A 21,374-nucleotide genomic window follows, 5' to 3' on the forward strand; every position below is an offset into this window, starting at 1 on the left:
CTTGGAAATATAAATAACGTTACCCTAGTAGCTGAGATAAATAAATGTCTTGAAAGTAGAAAATGACACTTAAAATGGGACTTCAAAATATTTCAAAAGCGACTATTAAACTGGGACGGAGGGAGTAGGATACATGAAAAAGGGTGAATATCGCAATGGTGGGGAAATTGTTAGATAGATTTGATTGATGAGGTGGATATTACATGTACTTAATGCAGTCCTTCATTTATGTGGTCCCTACTCGGGCACTATAATCTCCTCATGAGGGCAGATGAAAAGGCTGGAACAACAAAATCCCTACCAAACACAACAACCGTGTGATGGCGGGACCAAATATTTTCTTTCCTTCTTCTCTTCCTCGTCTTCCATTGACGCTTGTCTTCTGCCTGACCACTCATACTAATTGCTACACACTTTGATAATATTCCTTCTTAAGATTAATTTTGAATTTATAATATTGTGAAATAAACAGAAGTTGTTCGACTCATTTGTCTAGGTCGACAAGTGCATTTAAATTACATTAATCCCGAAATTATTGAGATATAAAATAAATTGTATGGGGTAAACTTGCTCATTTTGCATAAGTGCATGTGCATCTGTGGAGATTGCACTGTGTATTTTATGTAATGGGGTATGGTCCCTGGCAATAGTTGGCTGGCAGGTGTTATACAACAAATGAACAAATGACTTATAAGTTCGTTGGATAAAAGATTAAACGGTTTTAATTTAAAATTTTTCTTATTCCTTAAAACCTTGAGCTTGCGATATGAGCGTTTGTTAGGGTTAATGTAAGTGGGATCACGTAACCCACATTTTTTAGTAGATAACCCGTAGCCGCTACCCTTCAGATGCACATTCCAAGGTAAATCTGTATTTAAGCGACAGGCTCTGACCCAGGAAACATAATCATAAATTCTCATCCCGTGGGATTCGAACCTGTAATCAAGACAATAGTTATTTCCTCTTTAACCAACTGAGCCAACCCTTGCAGGTCGTAACCCACATTCTTGCATTCTTTTATAAATATTTTTTTTATTTCTTATACTAAAATATTATTTTATGCTATTTATTTATTTATTTCTGAAAAATAAAGCTAATTTTTCAAAACTATCAAAATAAATTTTTTGTGTATAAATTTTCAAATTATACCAAGAAATTTAAAATTTAATCATTTTTATTTATTGTACCTTCAAATTTTATTTTATTTTACCTAATTGTATATAAAATTGAAAGTAAATCAATCAATTTTAAAACTTTGATCATATTTCTTGATTTTGAGTTTATTTGATTCAGGAAAGGATAGCTTAATATAATTTTAAGCAACCCATTTCTATTTAAATTTCATTAATTATAAAAAAATTAATATATAAAAATATTAATATACACCATTGTTACAAATGATAATACAAATTAATTTGTAAGATTTTATTTGTAATTGATATGGATAGAAAATACACCCTAAAGACACATTAAATGTCACATTAATTACACTTGGGCTTCTTGTCTAAAAGTCCAGTACAGGCATGTCTAGTCCAGACTCATAGTAGACTCAAGACGACCCATGCAGACAAGGCCCACTAGCTGAGGTCGTCAAGGTCCACGAACACTAGCTGTTCACGGACTAGGCCCAATACGGCTGGAAGAACAGAGACATGTGTTCTACTCAAAGTCCTACACAGAAGTTTCTGGAACTTCTTCCTCAATAGGACTCCTAATCACCATCTAAATTGGATACTTGTCCATCAAGTCTCCCAATAGAAGTCTAACCCTAAACTCACCTCTATATAAAGGGTGCTCTACCCCTCAACCTAGAACTACATTTTTGGCTTGATTCTCTACAACACAGAGATACGTAGGCATCTTGCAAGGAGCGATAGTCCCGAACGCAAGAGCAGGCATTAAAGCTTGAAACTCACCAACCCTAGCATTAAATACTAAAGCACTCAGGTTTTTATTTCACAACATTTGGCGCCGTCTATGGGAAACTTACAACAACCATGGTGAACACACGGAGCAGGAACACTAGTGGGACATACACTCATGTCCCATCGCAAACAATCACATCAGTGGTGAACATACCACTGCACTTAACTTATACCTCCACCCAAGGAGGAACCCTTGTAGGGGCAACTGAGGCTCAGCCACAAGGGGCGAATCCCCCGGCTCCTCAAGAGATAAATCCCCAATTTCAGCAGTTGCATGCACCTGTGAACTCTCAACCCCTTGGGTATGAGTACTCGACAATTGTGACTACTAACCCCCCTACGGAATGCCTCTATACCCCGATGTTGGAGGGAGTGGACACTCTGGTAGGAGTGAAGCACAAGGGAGGACGCCCCAATACATACGTGGCTTGACTCCTATTCCAGAGGATCAAGAATTCTCTGGACCTTATATTGAAAGAGACTCCGAGTCATCGGATGATGATGTTGCTCCAAGAAGGAGGTGTGCTGGCAAAGAGCCGATGGATGACACTGAACAACACCCCAGGAGCACTCAAGGGATGAATCCCCAAGATGTTCAAGAAAGGATCAGGGCTCATGAAGCAGAGATTCAAAGGCTGAAGCGAGACCTGGAGACACATCTGGCCCCAAGACCCCCACTCGCTCCAAGGCGGAGAAATCCTCCTCCAATCATAGATCTGGATGGTCCAATACCAAGAAGGGCAGTTTCCCCAAGGGCTGATCCAAGTGATCTTATGTCCCTAGGAGATCCTGATGATCCAAACCCACCATTCACTGATGAGATAATGAATGCTCACATCTCAAGGAAGTTCAAGATGCCCACCATCAAAGCATACGATGGTACTGGCGACCCTGCTAATCATGTTAGGACATTCTCCAACGCCTCGTTGTTACAGCCCGTGAACAACGCTATTAAGTTGAACATCAACGATCACACCTAATTAATAACAAAATATTATCCAACTAACAAAACCCATACATATATTTTATTTATTTAATTATTTAATAATTACACATTTAAATAATAAAAATATACGAGTCGTTATACATGCCCTCAGTAGTGCAGGATGAAGTTAAGGCAGATCTTACAAAGAACTTTCATGGTGAGCCAATAGTTCCAAAGGATGAGCCTATAGACTGGGATAACTTGTCTCATCCTGAACTTAACTTACCATTTCTCAACAAGTCAAAAAACATAAAGACAAGATCAATCAAGAAGGTCAAGCCTGTAAAACTCAGAACCAAAACCCTAACTAAAGCTCAACCAATTGTCAACAAGGGAGATCTTCTATACATCTGTGACATCAAAGAATTTTCAGATATAAATCTCTACTTGGATGAACTAGAAGAAGTAAGAGGAATTGATGCTCACAGACATCTCTCTGAAAGACTGGTATTCAAATACAAGGGTGGTAAAGAAATCATATGGCCCCTTCACAGAATTCTCCAAGAAAGATATTTTGTTTTGATAAAGATCTTTTCATCCTTCAAAAAGAATTTTGGATTCAATGTGACAGCCAAAAAATTGGTTCTAAATAAGATAGAAGAACCACTACGCCATAGATTGCTTTAAGCAACACCCTAACTGTGTTGCTATAGACCCGAAAAAATGTTGCTAAAGGCCAAAAAAGGGCTAAGACAACATCAAAGTAATGTCGACCCGTTGCTAGTTAATATAGGTATCTATAGCAACATAGAAGCTACTTTATTGCAACACAACAAATCCTGTTACAATAGATATCTATAGCAACATACTTTGGTCTCTATAGTAACATACGTAATGTGTTGCAATAGATCTTAGAATTTTTTTCAAAAATATGGGCCCCACATGTGGGGCCCACATGAATAATTCTTAGAAATTTATATTCAATTATTTGTTTTGTTCCATTTTCCTTTTATTTTCATAAATATAATCATAAATAGTCAAATGTTTAAATACAAAATATAATTATAAATATAAACTCATGAAATCAATACAAATAGATCAATTTTCAACCGGCATATCTTGGTGCCTTACAAATTAGATGAACCTCCATAACATGATGGTTAACCTAAAAATAACATATTTGAGTACATAGCTCAAACAAACTCCTAAATAAATATTCTAAAGGAAAACTATATTGTTCATACAGAGTACATGTCTGGCATTCATCGCAAGCTCGTGAACTCTTAAAAGAGCTTCATTTGATTTGTTTGTGACATTTCTAGGATTCATTATATTACTTCAACTTAGCTCCAATAGAAATTGTCAAAAAATAAGAAAGATAAACTGAGTTATTTGTAAAAGGCAAGCAAAAATCATAGAAGAACTTAAAAATCAAAAACAAAAAAAGCTCAATTGTTAGCATATTAAAAAAACTTATATAACTAATATACAAATCAAAGTCGACTATTGTAGATATTAATATATATTCCATAATTCTTGTGCAGTATTTCATTTTACCGGTCTTGAATTTGAAGGAGACCACTCTTAATAGTCCATAAATAGTAGATCAGACCAAAGGAATGTGACCAGAACAAGGGTACCCACCTTTTTCCAAGATTGCTATGACCTAACTAAAAGTGATGATTCAAAATGGCTACACTTCTGGAAATCCAAACTTAAAAACTCGAGCTCACTAAATCTCACTACATTACAAGTGGATAAAAGCTAACAACAAGAATATTTAGAATGAAAGAATATTCTAAAAACTCGAGCTCACTAAACTCGCATAGAAACTAATAAAAAAACAGCCGATATGTACCATAGTAACTATTCATGTCTTTCCCCTTCCTGTAGAGCCTTCACACTGATTACGGAAGTGACTTAGAAGCTGTTGAGCCTGCATGAATATTGATAATTATAAACTCCTATCATCTTCTCGTTTGTTAAAAATGAGAGGTAAATATGGAAATAGTAAATAACAATGATCTTCCAGCTTTTGTTGATTGTGGTACTTTTTTGCATCTGAGTTTTGTAAACAAGTAAAGAGTACCCCAGAGCAGTAACTTAAGCTTATTATTCTTCATTTAAGATAACTACATAGACGAGAGTACAGGCTAGAGATTGTGGTATTGTATAGTTCCTTGTATATGTACATAGTACACCTAGGTTTCTGTGCTACGTGGACGCTAAGATATATTGAACCTACTTGCATGGACCGATAAGTAAAAAACATAATAAAACATGAAGCTGAGTAAAGCTGCTACCTTCTCCTTGGCACTCGTCGTGTTAGACTGGGATAGCAAAACCATAGGCGGCACTGATCCTTGTAGAACCAGACGACAATATTTGGTACTACTAATGCACAACTGCAACAGTATGGTAGCAGCATTTTCTTTACCCCTCTGGGATCCTGAGTGAAGAATCTCAACTAATGTTGGTATGCCAAACCCCCTTCTGTAACTATTGATAAATTAGCAAGTACTGCAACAGCTTTGTCAACCATTTCTAATTCCGGGTCAATCAACGAAACAAGATACTTTACAGCCCCGGCCTGAACTATACGAGCCTTGTTTTCATGAAATATTGATAAATTAAACAATACCGTTGTAGCATCCTTCCTGTTATGCCCACTTTATTCTTTTCCAGCCCAGATAAGCTCATCACCTTGATGAGAGGGGCTCAATAACACACCTTTTTTTGACATTCTAAGTGATAAAAAGATAACCAGAGAGAAAAAGTTTTTTATTTAATTTATATACTTCTGCATAATTTTCAGAGATCACAAACCTTTTCTTTATAGGCTATACCCAGAATTATGAAAAGGAAAGACAACTATTCTAATAGCTGGACTTGAAAGATTATATGCTAAAAGTGAGGCTGTCCCTTGATAAATAAGGAGATGACGCTAATTGAACCACAATTAGCTCTAAAATATTTGTTTCCTTTTCTAACACTCCCCCTCAAGTTGGATGGTGGGATCACCAATATTCAACTTGTTCAAACTGTTTGCAAAGATTCTTCCGCTTGTGGCTTTTGTTAAAATATCAGCTAACTGATCTTCAGATTGGACAAAAGGCAGTTCTATGATCTTTGCCTCCAGCTTTTCCTTAATGAAATGTCTGTCAACTTCCACATGTTTAGTCCTGTCATGTTGCACTGGGTTTTCAGAGATTTGTATAGCCGCTTTATTGTCACACATAATTTTAGTGGCTTTATTTTGTGAAAAACCAATCTCAGTTAAGAGCTTTCGTATCCAAAGTACCTCAGCTAGACCTCGTGCGACCCCTCTGAACTCCGCCTCAGCACTGGATAGAGCAACAACCTTTTGTTTTTTACTCCTCCATGTGACAAGATTCCCTCCAACCAGTGTAAAGTAACCAGAGGTTGACCTTCGATCTCCTTTGTCTCCTGCCCAATCTGCATCCGTGTATGCCTGAACCTTCAGATGCCCATGTGATTTAAACAAAACACCATGACCAACTGTTCCCTTAAGATATTTAATAATCCTCCAGACTGCCTCCATGTGGGAAGCTTGTGGTTTATGCATGAATTTACTGACCACCCCTACAGCGTATGCAATGTCAGGCCGGGTGTGAGAAAGGTATATTAGCTTTCCCACTAACCGTTGGTATCTCTCTTTATCTGCTAGCACTGCTCCTTCTTCCATATAAAGTTTTAGATTTGCTGCCATCGGGGTATCCACAGGTTTACAGTCGATCATTCCTATTTATGCCAGCAAGTCAAGAATGTACCTTTTTTGGCAAATGAAAATTCCTTGTTTCGACCTAAGAACTTCGATACCTAAGAAGTACTTAAGTCTGCCCAAGTCTTTCATCTCAAATTCGGCGAATAAATTTTCTTTTAATTTCTTCATCTCCTCTTCGTCATTTCCCGTAATAATCATGTCATCAACATAAATACTAAGACATGTTACTAGCTTACCTCGTCGTTTAAGGAACAAGGTATGATCAGAATTACTTGGTTTGAAGCCATATTTCTTCATTGCCATAGTAAACCTCCCAAACCACGCTCTAGGGGATTGTTTCAACCCATAGATAGACTTCTTAAGACGACAAACTTCACCATCTTTAAAGTCATCTTCAAATCCAGGAGGAGCTTCCATATACACCTCTTCTAGAAGCTCTCCATGCAAGAAGGCATTTTTTACGTCAAGTTGATGGAGAGGCCAACTTTCATTTGCTGCTATTGAGAAAAGAACTCTAATTGTGTCTATTTTGGCAACAGGAGAGAAGGTTTCGGAATAATCAATCCCGTAAGTCTGAGTATACCCCTTAGCCACCAATCGGGCTTTATACCGTTCAATCGTTCCATCCGGCTTATACTTAGTATTGAACACCCAGCGACATCCCACAGTTTTTTTTCCTGGAGGTAGGACACATTTTTCCCATGTTTCATTTTTCTTTAGAGCATCCATCTCCGATTTCATTGCTTCTTTCCAAATCTTTGATTCCAATGCTTCCTTAATAGATGTTGGGGTTTCTTCAGAAAGAATAGCAGACCTAAAACTTTTTCCTTCTTCCGACAAGTTTCCACTTGCAATGTTTGCCATGGGGTATCTGGAGTGGCGACTTTCTTTCTCAGGGGAATATCTCTTTGGTGGTACACCCCTGTTGATTCTTGGTGGTAGGACATACCTTCCTGTTGCTTCCTCAGTTTCCAATGGAATTTGTTCCTCTGGTAACCACATGGTTGGTTCAATTGTTTCTTCGTGGTTATCAAAAAACTCAGGATTACCAACATCATTAGTATTATCAGTATCATTGATAACAGAAACATCGGTATGAATATTTGTTTGCGAAGTACTACTTACCTCAGACATCTTAGACATCCGGTTGAGAAGATCATGTCCAGTGACACTGATTGTAGGTTCCGTAGATGGATGTGACTCAGCTTGTGTACTATGAGTGACTTCCTCTGATGATGGTATCCAACTCAGCCAACTCACTGTGTCACTACTTTCTTTCTCCCCCTGACCAGTGTGTTGGGTGAGGTAAAAGTATTCAGTTTCAAGAAAATTACAATCCATCGTAGTGTATATGTGACGTTTCTTTGGATTGTAACATCGATACCCCTTTTTGTCCACACCATATCCCACGAATACACATTTTTCAGCACAAGGATCGATTTTGGTTCGTTCAGTCTTAGGTATGAGAACAAAAACAGAGCATCCAAATACACGAGGTTCTAGAGTAAGGGTGGGAGGTATTTTGGTGTACTCAGATAGTGTTTGCAATGGTGTTTTGAATTTAAGGATCTTTGTAGGAAGTCGATTGATGAGATATATTGCTGTGGCGAGAGCTTCTGGCCAGAATGTATTTGGGACACGTGATTCGATTATGAGGGCTCGGGTTATTTCTAAAAGAATACGATTTTTCCGTTCGGCAACTCCATTTTGTTCTGGGGTATGTCGACACGAGGTTTGGTGAGTCATTCCTTTTTTTTGAAAAAATTGTTTCATGGAGGTGTTCACAAATTCTCCTCCATTATCTGACCGAAGAACTTTAATATCTCGTTGAAACTGGGTTTTGATCATAGCATGAAACATAACGAATTTATCGAATACTTCAGATTTATGTTTCAAGAAATAAATCCAAGACATACGAGTGCAATCATCAACAAACAAAAGAAAGTATCGAAAATTTTGTCCCCCATTAATTGGTGCAGGACCCCACACATCAGAATGAATTAAATCAAATGGATAATCGACTCTAGTATTGTTTGATTTAAACGTGTGCCTATGACTCTTGGCCAAAACACAAGTTTCACAGTCTAATGATTTATTTGAATGGAAGAGTTTAGGAAATAGATAATGTAAATAACCAGAAGATGGGTGTCCAAGTCTTCTATGCCATAGCCATGCCTCTCTATCTGTAGTTCCATGAGCCAACTTTACAGTACCTTGCTGAGTCACATCATCTACATAATACAGCCCCTGCCGTTCAGTGCCACGTCCAATAATCATTCCCGTCCTGATGTCCTGCAGTATACAAAAAGTAGGATGCATTAGAAGTGTGCAATTCAATTCTTTTGTCACATGACTTACAGATAAAAGCTTGTGAGAAAGAGATGGAATATAAAGACAATCCGGTAATCTCAATGTTGGTGATAGTTCTACTGTGCCTCCGCCTTTTACTGGCATAACTTCCCCGTTTGCGGTTTGTATGTGTGTTCTCCGGGGTTTTGAGTCAATACAAATATCGGAAGAGTCGTATGTCATGGTGTCTGTGGCACCACAGTCAAAAATCCAAGACCCATTGTTTATTGCCATATTGATCTTTCCAATATTACCTGTATCTTGTTCGATAAAATCAGCCGCCACTGTCATGACAGCACCTGTCCGGTTGTATGCGTCGCTGCTGGTGGCCTTCAGGTTGCCCACGGTGACAGAAGCCTCCCCTTCATCCTTCTTCCCTTTCTTATGACCATCACCCCACCACTCTGGATAACCCACCAACTTGAAACACTGTTCCTTTGTATGTTTGACCATACCACAATGAGTACATTTGAGCTTGGATTTGTCAACCCGTGTTGGGATTCCGGATGATTTCACGATCGGCCTGCGTTGTGTGGCATACCCGGCGCCTTCTGCCTCGGTGGTAATGAGACCGGAAGCAATGCCCTGTGATGGAGAGGAGCCGGTTCTAAGAATATTCTGATGAGCTGTTTCTTTTCTAACAGCGGCATAAGCCGCCTCCGCTGTTGGGAGAGGATCCCATCTCAGGATTTCCCTTTTATGGGATCAAACTTTTGGTCTAGGGCATTTAAAAACTGGAAGAGTTTTTGTTCTGCCCTAATGGTGTTATAGGCCGTGATGTCATCCGCGCACTTCATCGGGTTTGGATCTCGTCTTTCAATCTCACCCCAGATTCCTTGCAACACTATCCAGAAATCTTCAAGTGGTAGGCCATTCTGCTTAAATTCGTTGGCTTTGACATGTAAATCGAATGTCTGCAACTTGTCTTTTCCACTGCTATACGTGACCACAAGAGCATCCCACAGTGTTTTTGATGTAGGAAACTCGGTTAGGTTGCTAGCCAGCGATGGTTCGATATTTTGGATAAGCCACGAGAACACTACAAGGTCATCTTGTTCCCATTGTTCGTATTTCTCGTCTGTTTTGTTTGGTGGGTTTCCAGAAAGATGAGTCAGTAGTGCTTTTGATTTTCCGCCAATTGCTACACGAATCATTCTTGCCCAGAGGGCATAGTTCTGGCTGTTTAGTTTGATACTGATTTGTAGGCTATCGGATAGTTTGTGATTTGTGGTTTGGGTGTTAAGATTGTTTTTGAGAATATTGGCTATTTGGATTGAGAGGTCATCGTTTTTGACTATGCTACTGTCATCAGACATGGTAACCACGAAGGGTAGATGATGAGCACCGTTATGAGGATCTCTCACTGCTCTGATACCATGATAAAAAGATAACCAGAGAGAAAAAGTTTTTTATTTAATTTATATACTTCTGCATAATTTTCAGAGATCACAAACCTTTTCTTTATAGGCTATACCCAGAATTATGAAAAGGAAAGACAACTATTCTAATAGCTGGACTTGAGAGATTATATGCTAAAAGTGAGGCTGTCCCTTGATAAATAAGGAGATGACACTAATTGAACCACAATTAGCTCTAAAATATTTGTTTCCTTTTCTAACACTAAGAACCAAGAACTTGCTGGGATCTACAAACCAGTAGACTCTGCCCCCACGGAGTAAAATATTGAATTCGAAAACTCACTTTTGCTGAGTTCACAGATTTTTATCAGTCAACAACCCAAATCCACCATCTTTCTTATAAGTAATTAAACCCCGCAATAAAATTCCTATATTCCAACAACAACCAGTTCAATGTACAAGATTATGCAAAAAAAAAATTACTAGTAAATACATAAAGATTCTAACTTTAACCAGGGGAAAGTCAAGAATATTCAAATGAATCAGAATCACATAAAAATTTGAATTTAAATTATTGAAATGAAGTAAATTCAGTATGCCCAGATTGAGTCTGGTCTTCAAGAAACTTGACTCTCACTTGGGTCACCTGACCCCTGGATCCAGTGCGGCCCGTAACTTTGACAACAACATCATGCTTTAGTTGAGTATCCATTCTAACTCCAAAATAAATAAACACCCTAAGAATTAGTATATCATCGTAGATGTATGTCTAACACATCAACACTCTTTGTACTTCAATAGCTTACTCTGGTACCAATTGTTATTCCCAAACAATGCAACAAGAATTACAGAAGGGAGGTTGAATGTAATTCTGGCTCCTTTTTGAATTTTAAGACTATTCTTACTTAATATATAACAGTGTTTGATTTTGCAAGAAGTGCGGAATGAAACTTGAATTGAAATCAAAACAAAAAGTAATAAAACACAAAGTTTTAAAACTTTCTGGTGGATTTGAACTTATCCACCAGAGATATACATTAGTATGAGAACTCTGTGATGCTTGAATAACACACAGCTGCTTACAAGAGAACTTACTAACTTACAGAGAAATTCTTAACATATATAACTTTTTCTATCTCTCTGAAAATTATGCTTACTTAGTTATTAGTCCTACTTACTACAATTGGTTTATATATTACCAAGTTAAATGACAGTAAGACAAGATAATAAGAAAAACTATATCTAGTCTAACTCATGCTGTTTCACTACTCTATAATTTGAATATCTTAATAATTGCATGGAAATGATAATGCTTCTTTGTTCTCTAAAACCTATAATTAGGCTTCCACATTCCATTTGCAAACATCCAACGCATGTGACTGTGTTGTCACTGTCAACTGCTATTTTGAATATGATCATCCGTCGGGACTATGTTGGTCATCCGTCGGGAGCCTTGTTGATTATCCGTCGGTAGTCTTTGTAGATCATCCGTTGGTAGCCTTTCTGTCACTTGACTCCATTTCACTTATACAGAATTACAAGACATCTTATATTTACAATTAGCCAACCTATTTTGTATATTAATCTAGTAGTCAACATGACTTAAAGAATCCTTCAGCATCTACTCAACTAAGACATTGTTGTTTGCAAAAATTTGCTACACAACTTATTGTTACATAAGCTACACTCTCGATGAATGTTCAGTTGTCATCCGTCGGGACTATAAAGTTCATCCGTCGGGACTATATTAGAACATCCGTCAAGAGCTAAAAAACACTAAGTTAAATCTACTAAGGTGTTTTGTTCAACTTATCATCAAGTCCACAACATATTCCTACCAAAAACTAAACCCGCTACTATAACTTCGAAAGGAAGTATATTAGGCCCAAATATAATAACTCAACTAATATACAAACAAAAAACTTTACACAATAGAACTTACACTAGTCCGTAAACCCTGGACCAACCATCTTCCAAAAGCTTCTTCTTTTGCATTTCTCGAATTACGCAGTTAAACAGCGCAAGCTAATCTCACTGGAAGGTTAAATTAAAAAACAAGCAAGTATGAGCGAAAGAAATACTCATCAAGTTCAGTATAACATATATATGGTCTTTTTGATATAAAAACCAACATCTGCAATGAAGAAAAATAGTTAAAATCATAACCGTTGACACAAAAATTTAGTTATGGAATCCCAAAATTGATCCCTTAAATGTATTCAAAACTCTTTTGATGTTTTTGAGCGAAAATGTTTCAGCAATACTTTGAATCTCGACGAAAATAAAACTCATAAAATAGTGTTTACACGAATATCATAAACAACAATATGGAACAACGATTATGCTTATAAAGAAAGAACAACAGATAATCAATGATATCTGAATAATAACTGAAGCTAATGTTAGGACGAAAACACGCGCTAATATTCACGCAAGTATACGCGATCGCAAGTAATTTAGAATTATTTCTAGTTCATTTCCATAAAGACTGGTTTAGGTTAATTTTAATCGATGTACTCATGCAACAATGTTATGGTTATTATTCAATGCTAAGATGGTCACAAATTGAGATTGTTATAACTATGATTAACTAATAGATTAAACTAAAAACATTAACTAAGAGATTTAAAGAGGATTGTTTTACTATTTGACACCAACATGGGATTCTAACTTCATTACTACTTCGTTCAATAGTCTTTTTGTTCTTAACCTTAGAAAGTAATGGTGATGACACTAATCAGATAACACGAAACTAGTAAACGCCAACTTTCGTTGTATGAATACCATACTACCAGACATCCACAAAAGAGATAGAAGCTAAATAGACACCAATTATATTGAGACCCTATATGTCTATAGAATTTTAAAACATAACGGTTTAATGCACAAGTTATCTATCATGATTTCATAGGGCAAGTAAGGTGGTTAAAATTATCTACAAATCATGCATAACAAATACATGAACCTATGCTAGCATGGCAAGTTCTAAACCCCTAATTTCACTTTCGCTTCATTATAGATTAACACACTATCTTATAAGTTCGTGACATTCATAAGAAGAATAAACACAACCAATACTAGGTTATCATACAATCACCACAGACTAAGGTATCGAAACAAATTAACAAAAGAAATCCATAAGTAAATCCGTTAGAACCCCACGATAACGATTAGCCCATAATCGGACTCATCATCAACGTGGGTTCCGACGAAATCATGGTATAATAAACGTAGTCTTTATACTGAATAAATAATAAAACCAAGTATATTACACAAGAGTATAGGTTCACAAATAAGAAAACTAGCATCCAAGATTACAACTTAAAACAAATAATCTCAAGAATAAACTAGATCCTCTTCGCCTTGGTTGAATTGTGCTATACGGTCTTCTTACGCCTTCTCCTTAAGCTCTGATACGTCTTGTTCTGAAAACGATCATAAGTTATGTTTATATAGCAGCCCATGTAGATTAGAAGTCCGGTATATCAAAATTGGAGTAGAATCAGGATTCTTGAAACCCGACCTGGCGCGGGCACGCTGCAAATCTGCATCCCGGCGCGGTACGCGATCCACGAGATTTTATTCAAGACACCATTCTAATACCAAATTAGCATCAAAACAATGCCAAATCACCTGCATCCATGATATAGGCCTGAAATGCAAAAAACACTACAAAACACATCAAAAACAAAAATAACTTGAGTACAAAACATCAAATCAAGCCTTTATAGAGCATTCTAAGTGAACATAAATGCCACTTAACACACCCCCAAACTTCAACCAATGCTTGTCCTTAAGAATAAACAAACTCAAAGAACAAGAAATAAAAATGCATGAATGCAACTAATATGAATGCAACGATCCCCATATAATAACTTGACCAACCAACAAGCGACATCTTAACGAATGCAGTTATTTGCACAAAGATCAATCAAATCCCACAAATCAACTTACAAGCCAGAAACGTGCGTGTGTGCAATTACTTACATATATACTATCACAACTAGATCAATAATCATGACTCACTACTCATCAAGGCAATCACAAGGTTATAAATAGAATAAAAGCTAAACTTAAAATTACTGTCAACACTTCAATTCTTATGTCAGAGTTATTATATAGATTCATGCTTTTATTTACAACACATAAACAACACAAATATGCTTATTTGACCGTACAATGTGTGAGGTCCACAAAAGACTTATACAATAATACCCATATAACGAGCGTTAGGTTAGTGGATCCCAGACTATGAAAGCCTTAGGTCACTAGGCACAAAGTCCCCTAAAAACTAAATAACTCGAGTACTAAAGAGCCCACTCGTGATCAATTATGCATAAACACATTTTTTCTCTTTTTTCACATGATTTCTGAACAAGTTTGTTTCACTCCATCTTGTTCAACCCTAGACTACTCATATAAAATGAGCCGGCTACTAGCCATTTGACACCTAGCCATAACAACTAGCAATGAAATCCAACTTTTCTCCAATCTTTAAATATCCATGTTATTTTATCATTAAGAGAATATCCTAAATTATAAATATAAACATGTGATTAAACCTTGACAATCAAACAAACCATGACCATGATCTAGCACTCAAGCAACCTATAAGACTTAGTGAAATTTTATTGCTCCTAGCATGCAAATTAACTCGATAGGACTTAACATCACTCAATATGACATCACTACACTAGCATCAATATCACAAATCAATCGAAAAAATCATACTCCCTCAGTCCCTTCCAATTGTTTACATTTCTGGGGAAGTGTCCGACACGCATTTTAAGGTGCATAAAAAGTATAGTTATGTAACTTATTTTTACAATTTTCTTTTTCTGAATAAAAGTTGAATGTTTTAATTTTTATTCAAAAAAATAAATTTGTAAAAAAATATTACAAAAATATACTTTATATGCACCTTAAAATGCGTGTCGAACACTCTCTAAAAAATGTAAACAATTGAAAGGGACGGAGGGAGTATAAGGGATCATGTTATAAACTACATGCAACAAACTACGAAAATAAAATAAAAAACTACTGCATGGCAAATATGCAACTACATGAACTAAACTAGCATGACTATGCAAACTATATGCAACTCACACACAACATATATTCCTTAACTACTACCCCCAAACTTAAAATATTCACTTTCCTTAGTGAAAGTAATAGTAAGGAATCAGGCATACCTAATCAGAATCAGGGTCATCACCCTCAATGGGTGGTGTTTCAGGAGTGTCTGGAGGTGGATACACAGAGTCCTTACCGAATACTGGCTACTGGATATCAACTCCCGTAGCTCTGAATGCAGTCCTCAACGCCTGGGTAATGTCCTGTGCAAAGCGGCTGTGGATGTCATGCATCGCATCCATCCTCTTCATCAAGCACCTATACTGTGCTGAACTCATACCAGCACTATCCTGTGATTCTTCCTGCTGCTGCTGCGAACCTGAAGGACCGTCATTCTCACCTAACTGAGCTCTTCAAGCCACTCTACGGGCCTGCGAAGAACCACCAGCCTATGTCTGAACAGCTGGTCGGCTGCCCGGCAGATGGTCATAAGAATAACGAAGCCCTTTAGGATCAGGCTTCCCACCATACCACTCATGCATACTCAACAGTGTAGAACTGTCAATCAGAGCACTGGGAAGCTGCAGCTGCTCATGCGCGGAAAATGAACTCCAACCGTCGTGTACAACTTTGTCACAATGGATGCATAGGGTATAGAACCCGTAGTACTCCCTCGCAAGAACCTCAGAATACCCTGATGAATAACCATCCCGAGATCCACATAGTCTTTCTGAAGAATTCCCCACAACAAACGTGCACGCTCTGCCGTAACATCATGCACATGAGAAGATGGCATGATGTTGGCACAAATAAAGGAATTACATGCACATGCAAACCTGTTCATGCACGAGGCAGGGAAAGTGGCATACTCGTTCATGCCCTTCTTGAACTTTGAGTGAGTCTCAGGCACACACAGGGTAACAATGATCAAATCTAAGTCAAAATCATCACCCGTCTTCTCATTCCAATTCTCCTACTCTGGCCTCCTCTCAGGCTGCTCAATTACTCTCTGAATCGCCTCAGCACTATAGTCAACAGTCAACCCCCTCACCACAGTGAAACCGTTCTTCTCCGCCTTAGCATTCGCGTAGAACTCGCGAACCACACTCATAGGCACCACAGTTGGCACCTCACAAAAAGCTATCCCCCTATCTCCACAATCATCTTCAACAACTTAACATCCCTTCCTGATGGCAGAAAACCTCGCTCCTTGGCCATAGGCTTCGAAAGCAGCCTTGAATACTCCGCATCAGGCTCCAGAGTTGAAAACCTAGGCCTCACACCACCCACACTCAAAGAATCGGTAGTGCTGCTGCTAACTTGGGTTCGTTGTCTTTTGGGTGCCATTGAGATTGAATAAGAGAGAATAAGAGATGTGTGTATAAGAGAGATTTGAATTTGAGAATTTGAGAAGTGGTGGAAGAGTTTGTGTGTAAGTGTATTTATATATAGGAATTTGGAGAGAATTAGTTATGGAAAAATAGTTTGAATTGAATATGGGAATAATGGGGAAATGGAAATTGATTTGGAGAGGGAAATTTGGGATGTCGGAGAGTAAAATTCGGGGTTGAATTGATATTGTAATGAAGTCCCCGATTTTCTGTTTAATTTGCTGACTTTTTTTTCGACTTTAGGGACCAGCGCGGCCGCCCCGCCTGGCAGCGCGGGCGCGCCGTGCTACTGGAAAACCAGCGCAGCCGCCCCGCTCCACAGTGCGGGCGCGCGCAGTTACTGACTTTTCAGCGCGGCCGCCTTGCTCTTCAGCACGGCTGCGCCGTGCTTCTGTAGTTGAACTCCAATTTTTTTTTTCTGATTTTTTTTATGTTTTTTTCATTGTTTTCATCTTCCTTTATCTACTATTGTACAATAAACTTGGGTTGCCTCCCAAGAAGCTCTTGGTTTACGTCGTTAGCTTGACGTAGAATCTTGAGATCAAGTTGACAATAGAACGGTACTAACCACCTCGCCATTTGCCGTATCCTCATAGTAATGCTTCAACCTCTGTCCATTCACCTTGAACGATTGGCCTGGATCATTCTCAAAAATCTCCACCGCTCCATGTGGAAACATAGTTTTAATAACAAACGGCCCTGACCACCTCGACTTCAACTTTCCAGGAAAAAGACGGAGACGAAAGTTGGACGAGAGTTGAACAAGAGAACTTGCTGCCCCAGCACAAATGATTTGAGCACTAGACCACTATCGTGCCACATCTTGACTTTCTCCTTGTATATTTTGTTATTCTCATACGCTTGAAGTCAAAATTCGTCGAGTTCATTCAATTGAAGCATTCTTTTCTTTCTAGTTGCATCCAAATCAAGATTCAACTTTTTTAAAGCCCAATACGCTTTATGCTCTAGCTCCACAGGAAAATGACATCCCTTACCATAAACCAACTGAAACGGCGATATGCGAAGCGAAGTCTTGTATGCTGTTCAATATGCCCAAACAACTTCATCTAGCTTCAAAGACCAATCCTTCCTTGATGGACACATAACTTTCTCTAGAATTTGCTTGATCTCTCTATTAGACACCTCAACTTGACCACTAGTTTGAGCATGGTAGGCTGTAGCAATGCGATGATTCACATTATACCTTTGCATCATGGAAGTGAACTTGCGATTATAGAAATGCGATCCCTCGTCAATGATTATGACTCTTGGAGTCCCAAACCTTGTGAATATCTTCTTATGAAGAAAATTAAGCACTACCTTCGCATCATTTATCGGTAAAGCCTTCACTTCAACCCATTTTGAGATATAATCAACTGCCAACAAGATATACTGATTATTACAGGATGAGACAAATGGCCCCATAAAGTCAATTCCCCAAACATCGAGGACTTCAACCTCAAGAAGCACATTAGGAGGCATCTCATCCCTCTTAAACATATTACTCATCCGCTGGCATCGATCACACTTTAGAAAAAATTGATGCGCATCCTTAAACAATGTAGGCCAGAAGAATCCCGCTTGAAGGATACGAGATGCTGTCTTCTCTCCACCATAGTGGCCTCCATACGCAGTCGAATGGAAATCTCACAAAATTCCCCCCGTTGCACTATACGGAATACATCTCCTGATGATTTGGTCAGCTCCTTGCCTAAACAAAAATGGCTCATCCCACATGTACCACTTCACCTTATTAAGAACTTCTTCCTTTGAGCCGAAGACAAGTCTAGAGGCATAATATTACTCACAAGGTAGTTCACAATGTCTGCGAACCACGGTTTTTCTTCTTGCATCCCAAACAACTGCTCATTGGGAAAAGACTCATTTATCAATGTCTTATCCTGTGAAGTTACATTTGGATCTTCCAAACGAGAGAGATGATCAGCGACTTGATTCTCATTACCTTTTCTCTCCTTGATCTCTAACTCAAATTCCTAAAGTAAAAGAACCCATCGAATTAATCTAGGCTTGAGTCCTTTTTCAAGATGAGGTAGCGAATAACAGCATGATCAGTGAAAACTGTCACCCTTATCCCAAGCAAATAAGATCGAAACTTCTCAAAACCATAGATAATGGCTAAGAGTTCTTTCTCAGTAGTAGTATAGTTCAATTGAGCACCATTTAGGGTCTTACTAGCATAGTAGACCACATGCAATATGTTTTTCTTTCTCTGCCCAAGAACTGCTCCAACTGCATGGTCACTTGCATCGCACATCATCTCCAAAGGCTCATTCCAATCAGGTGTAGTTATGACATGTGCCGTTATCAAACTCTTCTTTAAGAACTCAAAAGTAGCTAGGCACTCGACATCAAACTTGAATGGGACATCTTTCTCTAGGAGACTACACAAGGGTTTAGAAATTTTGGAGAAGTCCTTGATGAACCGCCTATATAAACCCGCTTGACCAAGAAAGCTGCGGATTCCCTTAACAGAAATTGGTGGAGGAAGGTTTTCAATTACCCCCATCTTCGCCTTATCCACTTCGAGACCCTTATTGGAGACCTTGTGTCCAAGAATAATGCCATGTCGCACCAAAAAGTGACATTTCTCCCCGTTGAGAACCAGATTGGTCTCAACATACCTTTAAAGAACGGCGCCCAAATTTTGAAAGCATTCGTCAAAAGAATCACCAAACACAGAGAAATTCTCCATGAACACCTCCACATTCTGACCAATCATGTCAGAGAAGATAGCCATCATACATCTTTGAAATGTGGCAGGTGCACCACACAACCCAAAAGAAACTCTTTTGAAGGCAAAAGTACCAAACCGACAAGTGAAGGTAGTCTTTTTCTGATCCTCTGGAGCGATACAAATCTGATTATAACCCGAGTAGCCATCCAGAAGACAATAGTACTCATGCCCAACCAATCTGTCAAGCATCTGATCATTAAAAGGAAAAGGAAAGTGATCCTTCCTTGTGGCCTTGTTCAGCTTCCTGTAGTACATGCAAACTCTCCACCCTGTGACTGTTCTAGTAGGAATGAGCTTATTCTTCTCATTAGCAACAACTATGATGCCTCATTTCTTTGACACACACTGAACTGGACTCACCCAAGAACTGTCAAAAATAGGATTCATGATTTATGTATCTAGCCACTTGAGAATTTCCTTTTTCATAACTTCTTTCATTATCGGATTGAGCCTTCTCTGTTGCTCAATAGTAGGCTTGCTACCTTCCTTAAGCAAACTTTTATGCATACAATAAGAAGGGTTGATTCCCTTAATATCTGCTATCATCCATCTAATTGCCAATTTGAACTCTCTCAGAATTCTTAAGAGATTTTCCTCATCACTACCTGAAAGGTCATATGCAATAATAACAGGAAAAGTAGATGCATAACCTAAAAAAACGTACCTTAAGTGTTCAGGCAATGGTTTAAGCTCAAGTGTATGAGCTTCCTCAATAGATGGCTTGAGGCGCTTTGGAGATTTGTTCAGCTCCTTCATTCCAAGAGATTCAAAAGGCATATCCAGCTTCGCTTCCAGGGAGAAGAATTCATATATTGCAACTGTTCATCACCTTCATCATCTTCACTCTCTGAATTCCCCAATAAGGCCTTTTCTAAGGCATCAGACCTTAGCATTTGATCAAGTTCTGCAGTAACCATAGAATCGACCAACTCCACTTTTAAGCACTCCTCGTTTTCAGTCGGGAATTTCATGGAATTAAAAACATTGAACATCACATCCTGATCCAGCACTCACATAGTAAGCTCACCCTTCTGCACATCAATCAAGGTACGGCCAGTAGCCAAAAATGGTCTTCCCAAGATTATGGGAATCTTCTTATCCTCCTCGAAATCAAGCATTACAAAATCAGCAGGAAAGATGAGTTTATCAACCTTGACCAATACATCCTCCACAATGCCTCATGGTTATGTAATAGAACGATCGACCAACTACAAGGTCATATAAGTAGGCTTTGGATCAGGTATGTCCAATTTCTTGAAGATTGACAATGGCATCAAATTGATGCTAGCTCCCAAGTCACATAAGAATTTATTAAATGAAACTTTTCTTATGGTGCAAGGAATAGTGAAGCTTCTAGGATTTTTAAGCTTCGGAGGAAACTTTTGTTGCAGCACAACACTGCATTCCTCCGTGAGAGAAACAGTCTCTAAGTCATAAAGCTTCACCTTTCGAGAGAGAATACCTTTCATAAACTTCGCATAACTAGGTATCTGTTCAAGATCTTCAGCGGAAGGTATGTTGATATGAAGTTTCTTGAACACCTCCAGAAACTTCTCAAACTGCTTATCCATCTTTTTCTTCTGCATCCTCTTAGGAAAATGAGGTAGAGGATAGATCTGTTTCTCCCCTGTATTACCCTCAGGAGGAGTGTGTCCCACAGTAGTCTTCCTTGGTTCCACTTCTGCTTCCTTCTGCACTTCTTCTTCAGCCACTGCTTCATCTTCTGAAACTTCAGATTTTTCGGGATTTGCAACCTTCCCAGACCTCAATGTGATTGCCTTAACTTTCTCTTTAGCTTCCTTCCGTCCTGGCACTTCAGTGTCACTAGGGAGTGTACCATGTTGATGATTTAT

At 38.4% G+C, this 21,374-nt stretch overlaps 1 protein-coding gene across 1 annotated transcript; it reads right to left on the reverse strand.

Annotated features, from left to right (window-relative positions):
- Positions 1 to 5,836: 5,836 nt before the first annotated feature.
- LOC141685366 (secreted RxLR effector protein 161-like) lies at positions 5,837 to 6,580 on the reverse strand. The gene has a single exon (XM_074490472.1). It carries the CDS (start codon positions 6,578 to 6,580, stop codon positions 5,837 to 5,839), a length of 744 nt encoding a protein of 247 aa, XP_074346573.1.
- Between the last annotated feature and the right edge of the window lie 14,794 nt (positions 6,581 to 21,374).

This window comes from Apium graveolens, chromosome 9, assembly GCF_009905375.1.
Source record: "Apium graveolens cultivar Ventura chromosome 9, ASM990537v1, whole genome shotgun sequence".
Taxonomy (NCBI): Eukaryota; Viridiplantae; Streptophyta; class Magnoliopsida; order Apiales; family Apiaceae; genus Apium; species Apium graveolens.

What these genes read in the sequence shown, in the direction of transcription:
- LOC141685366 (XM_074490472.1), bottom strand. Translation starts at nt 6,580, where the DNA reads ATGGCAGCAAATCTAAAACTTTATATGGAAGAAGGAGCAGTGCTAGCA.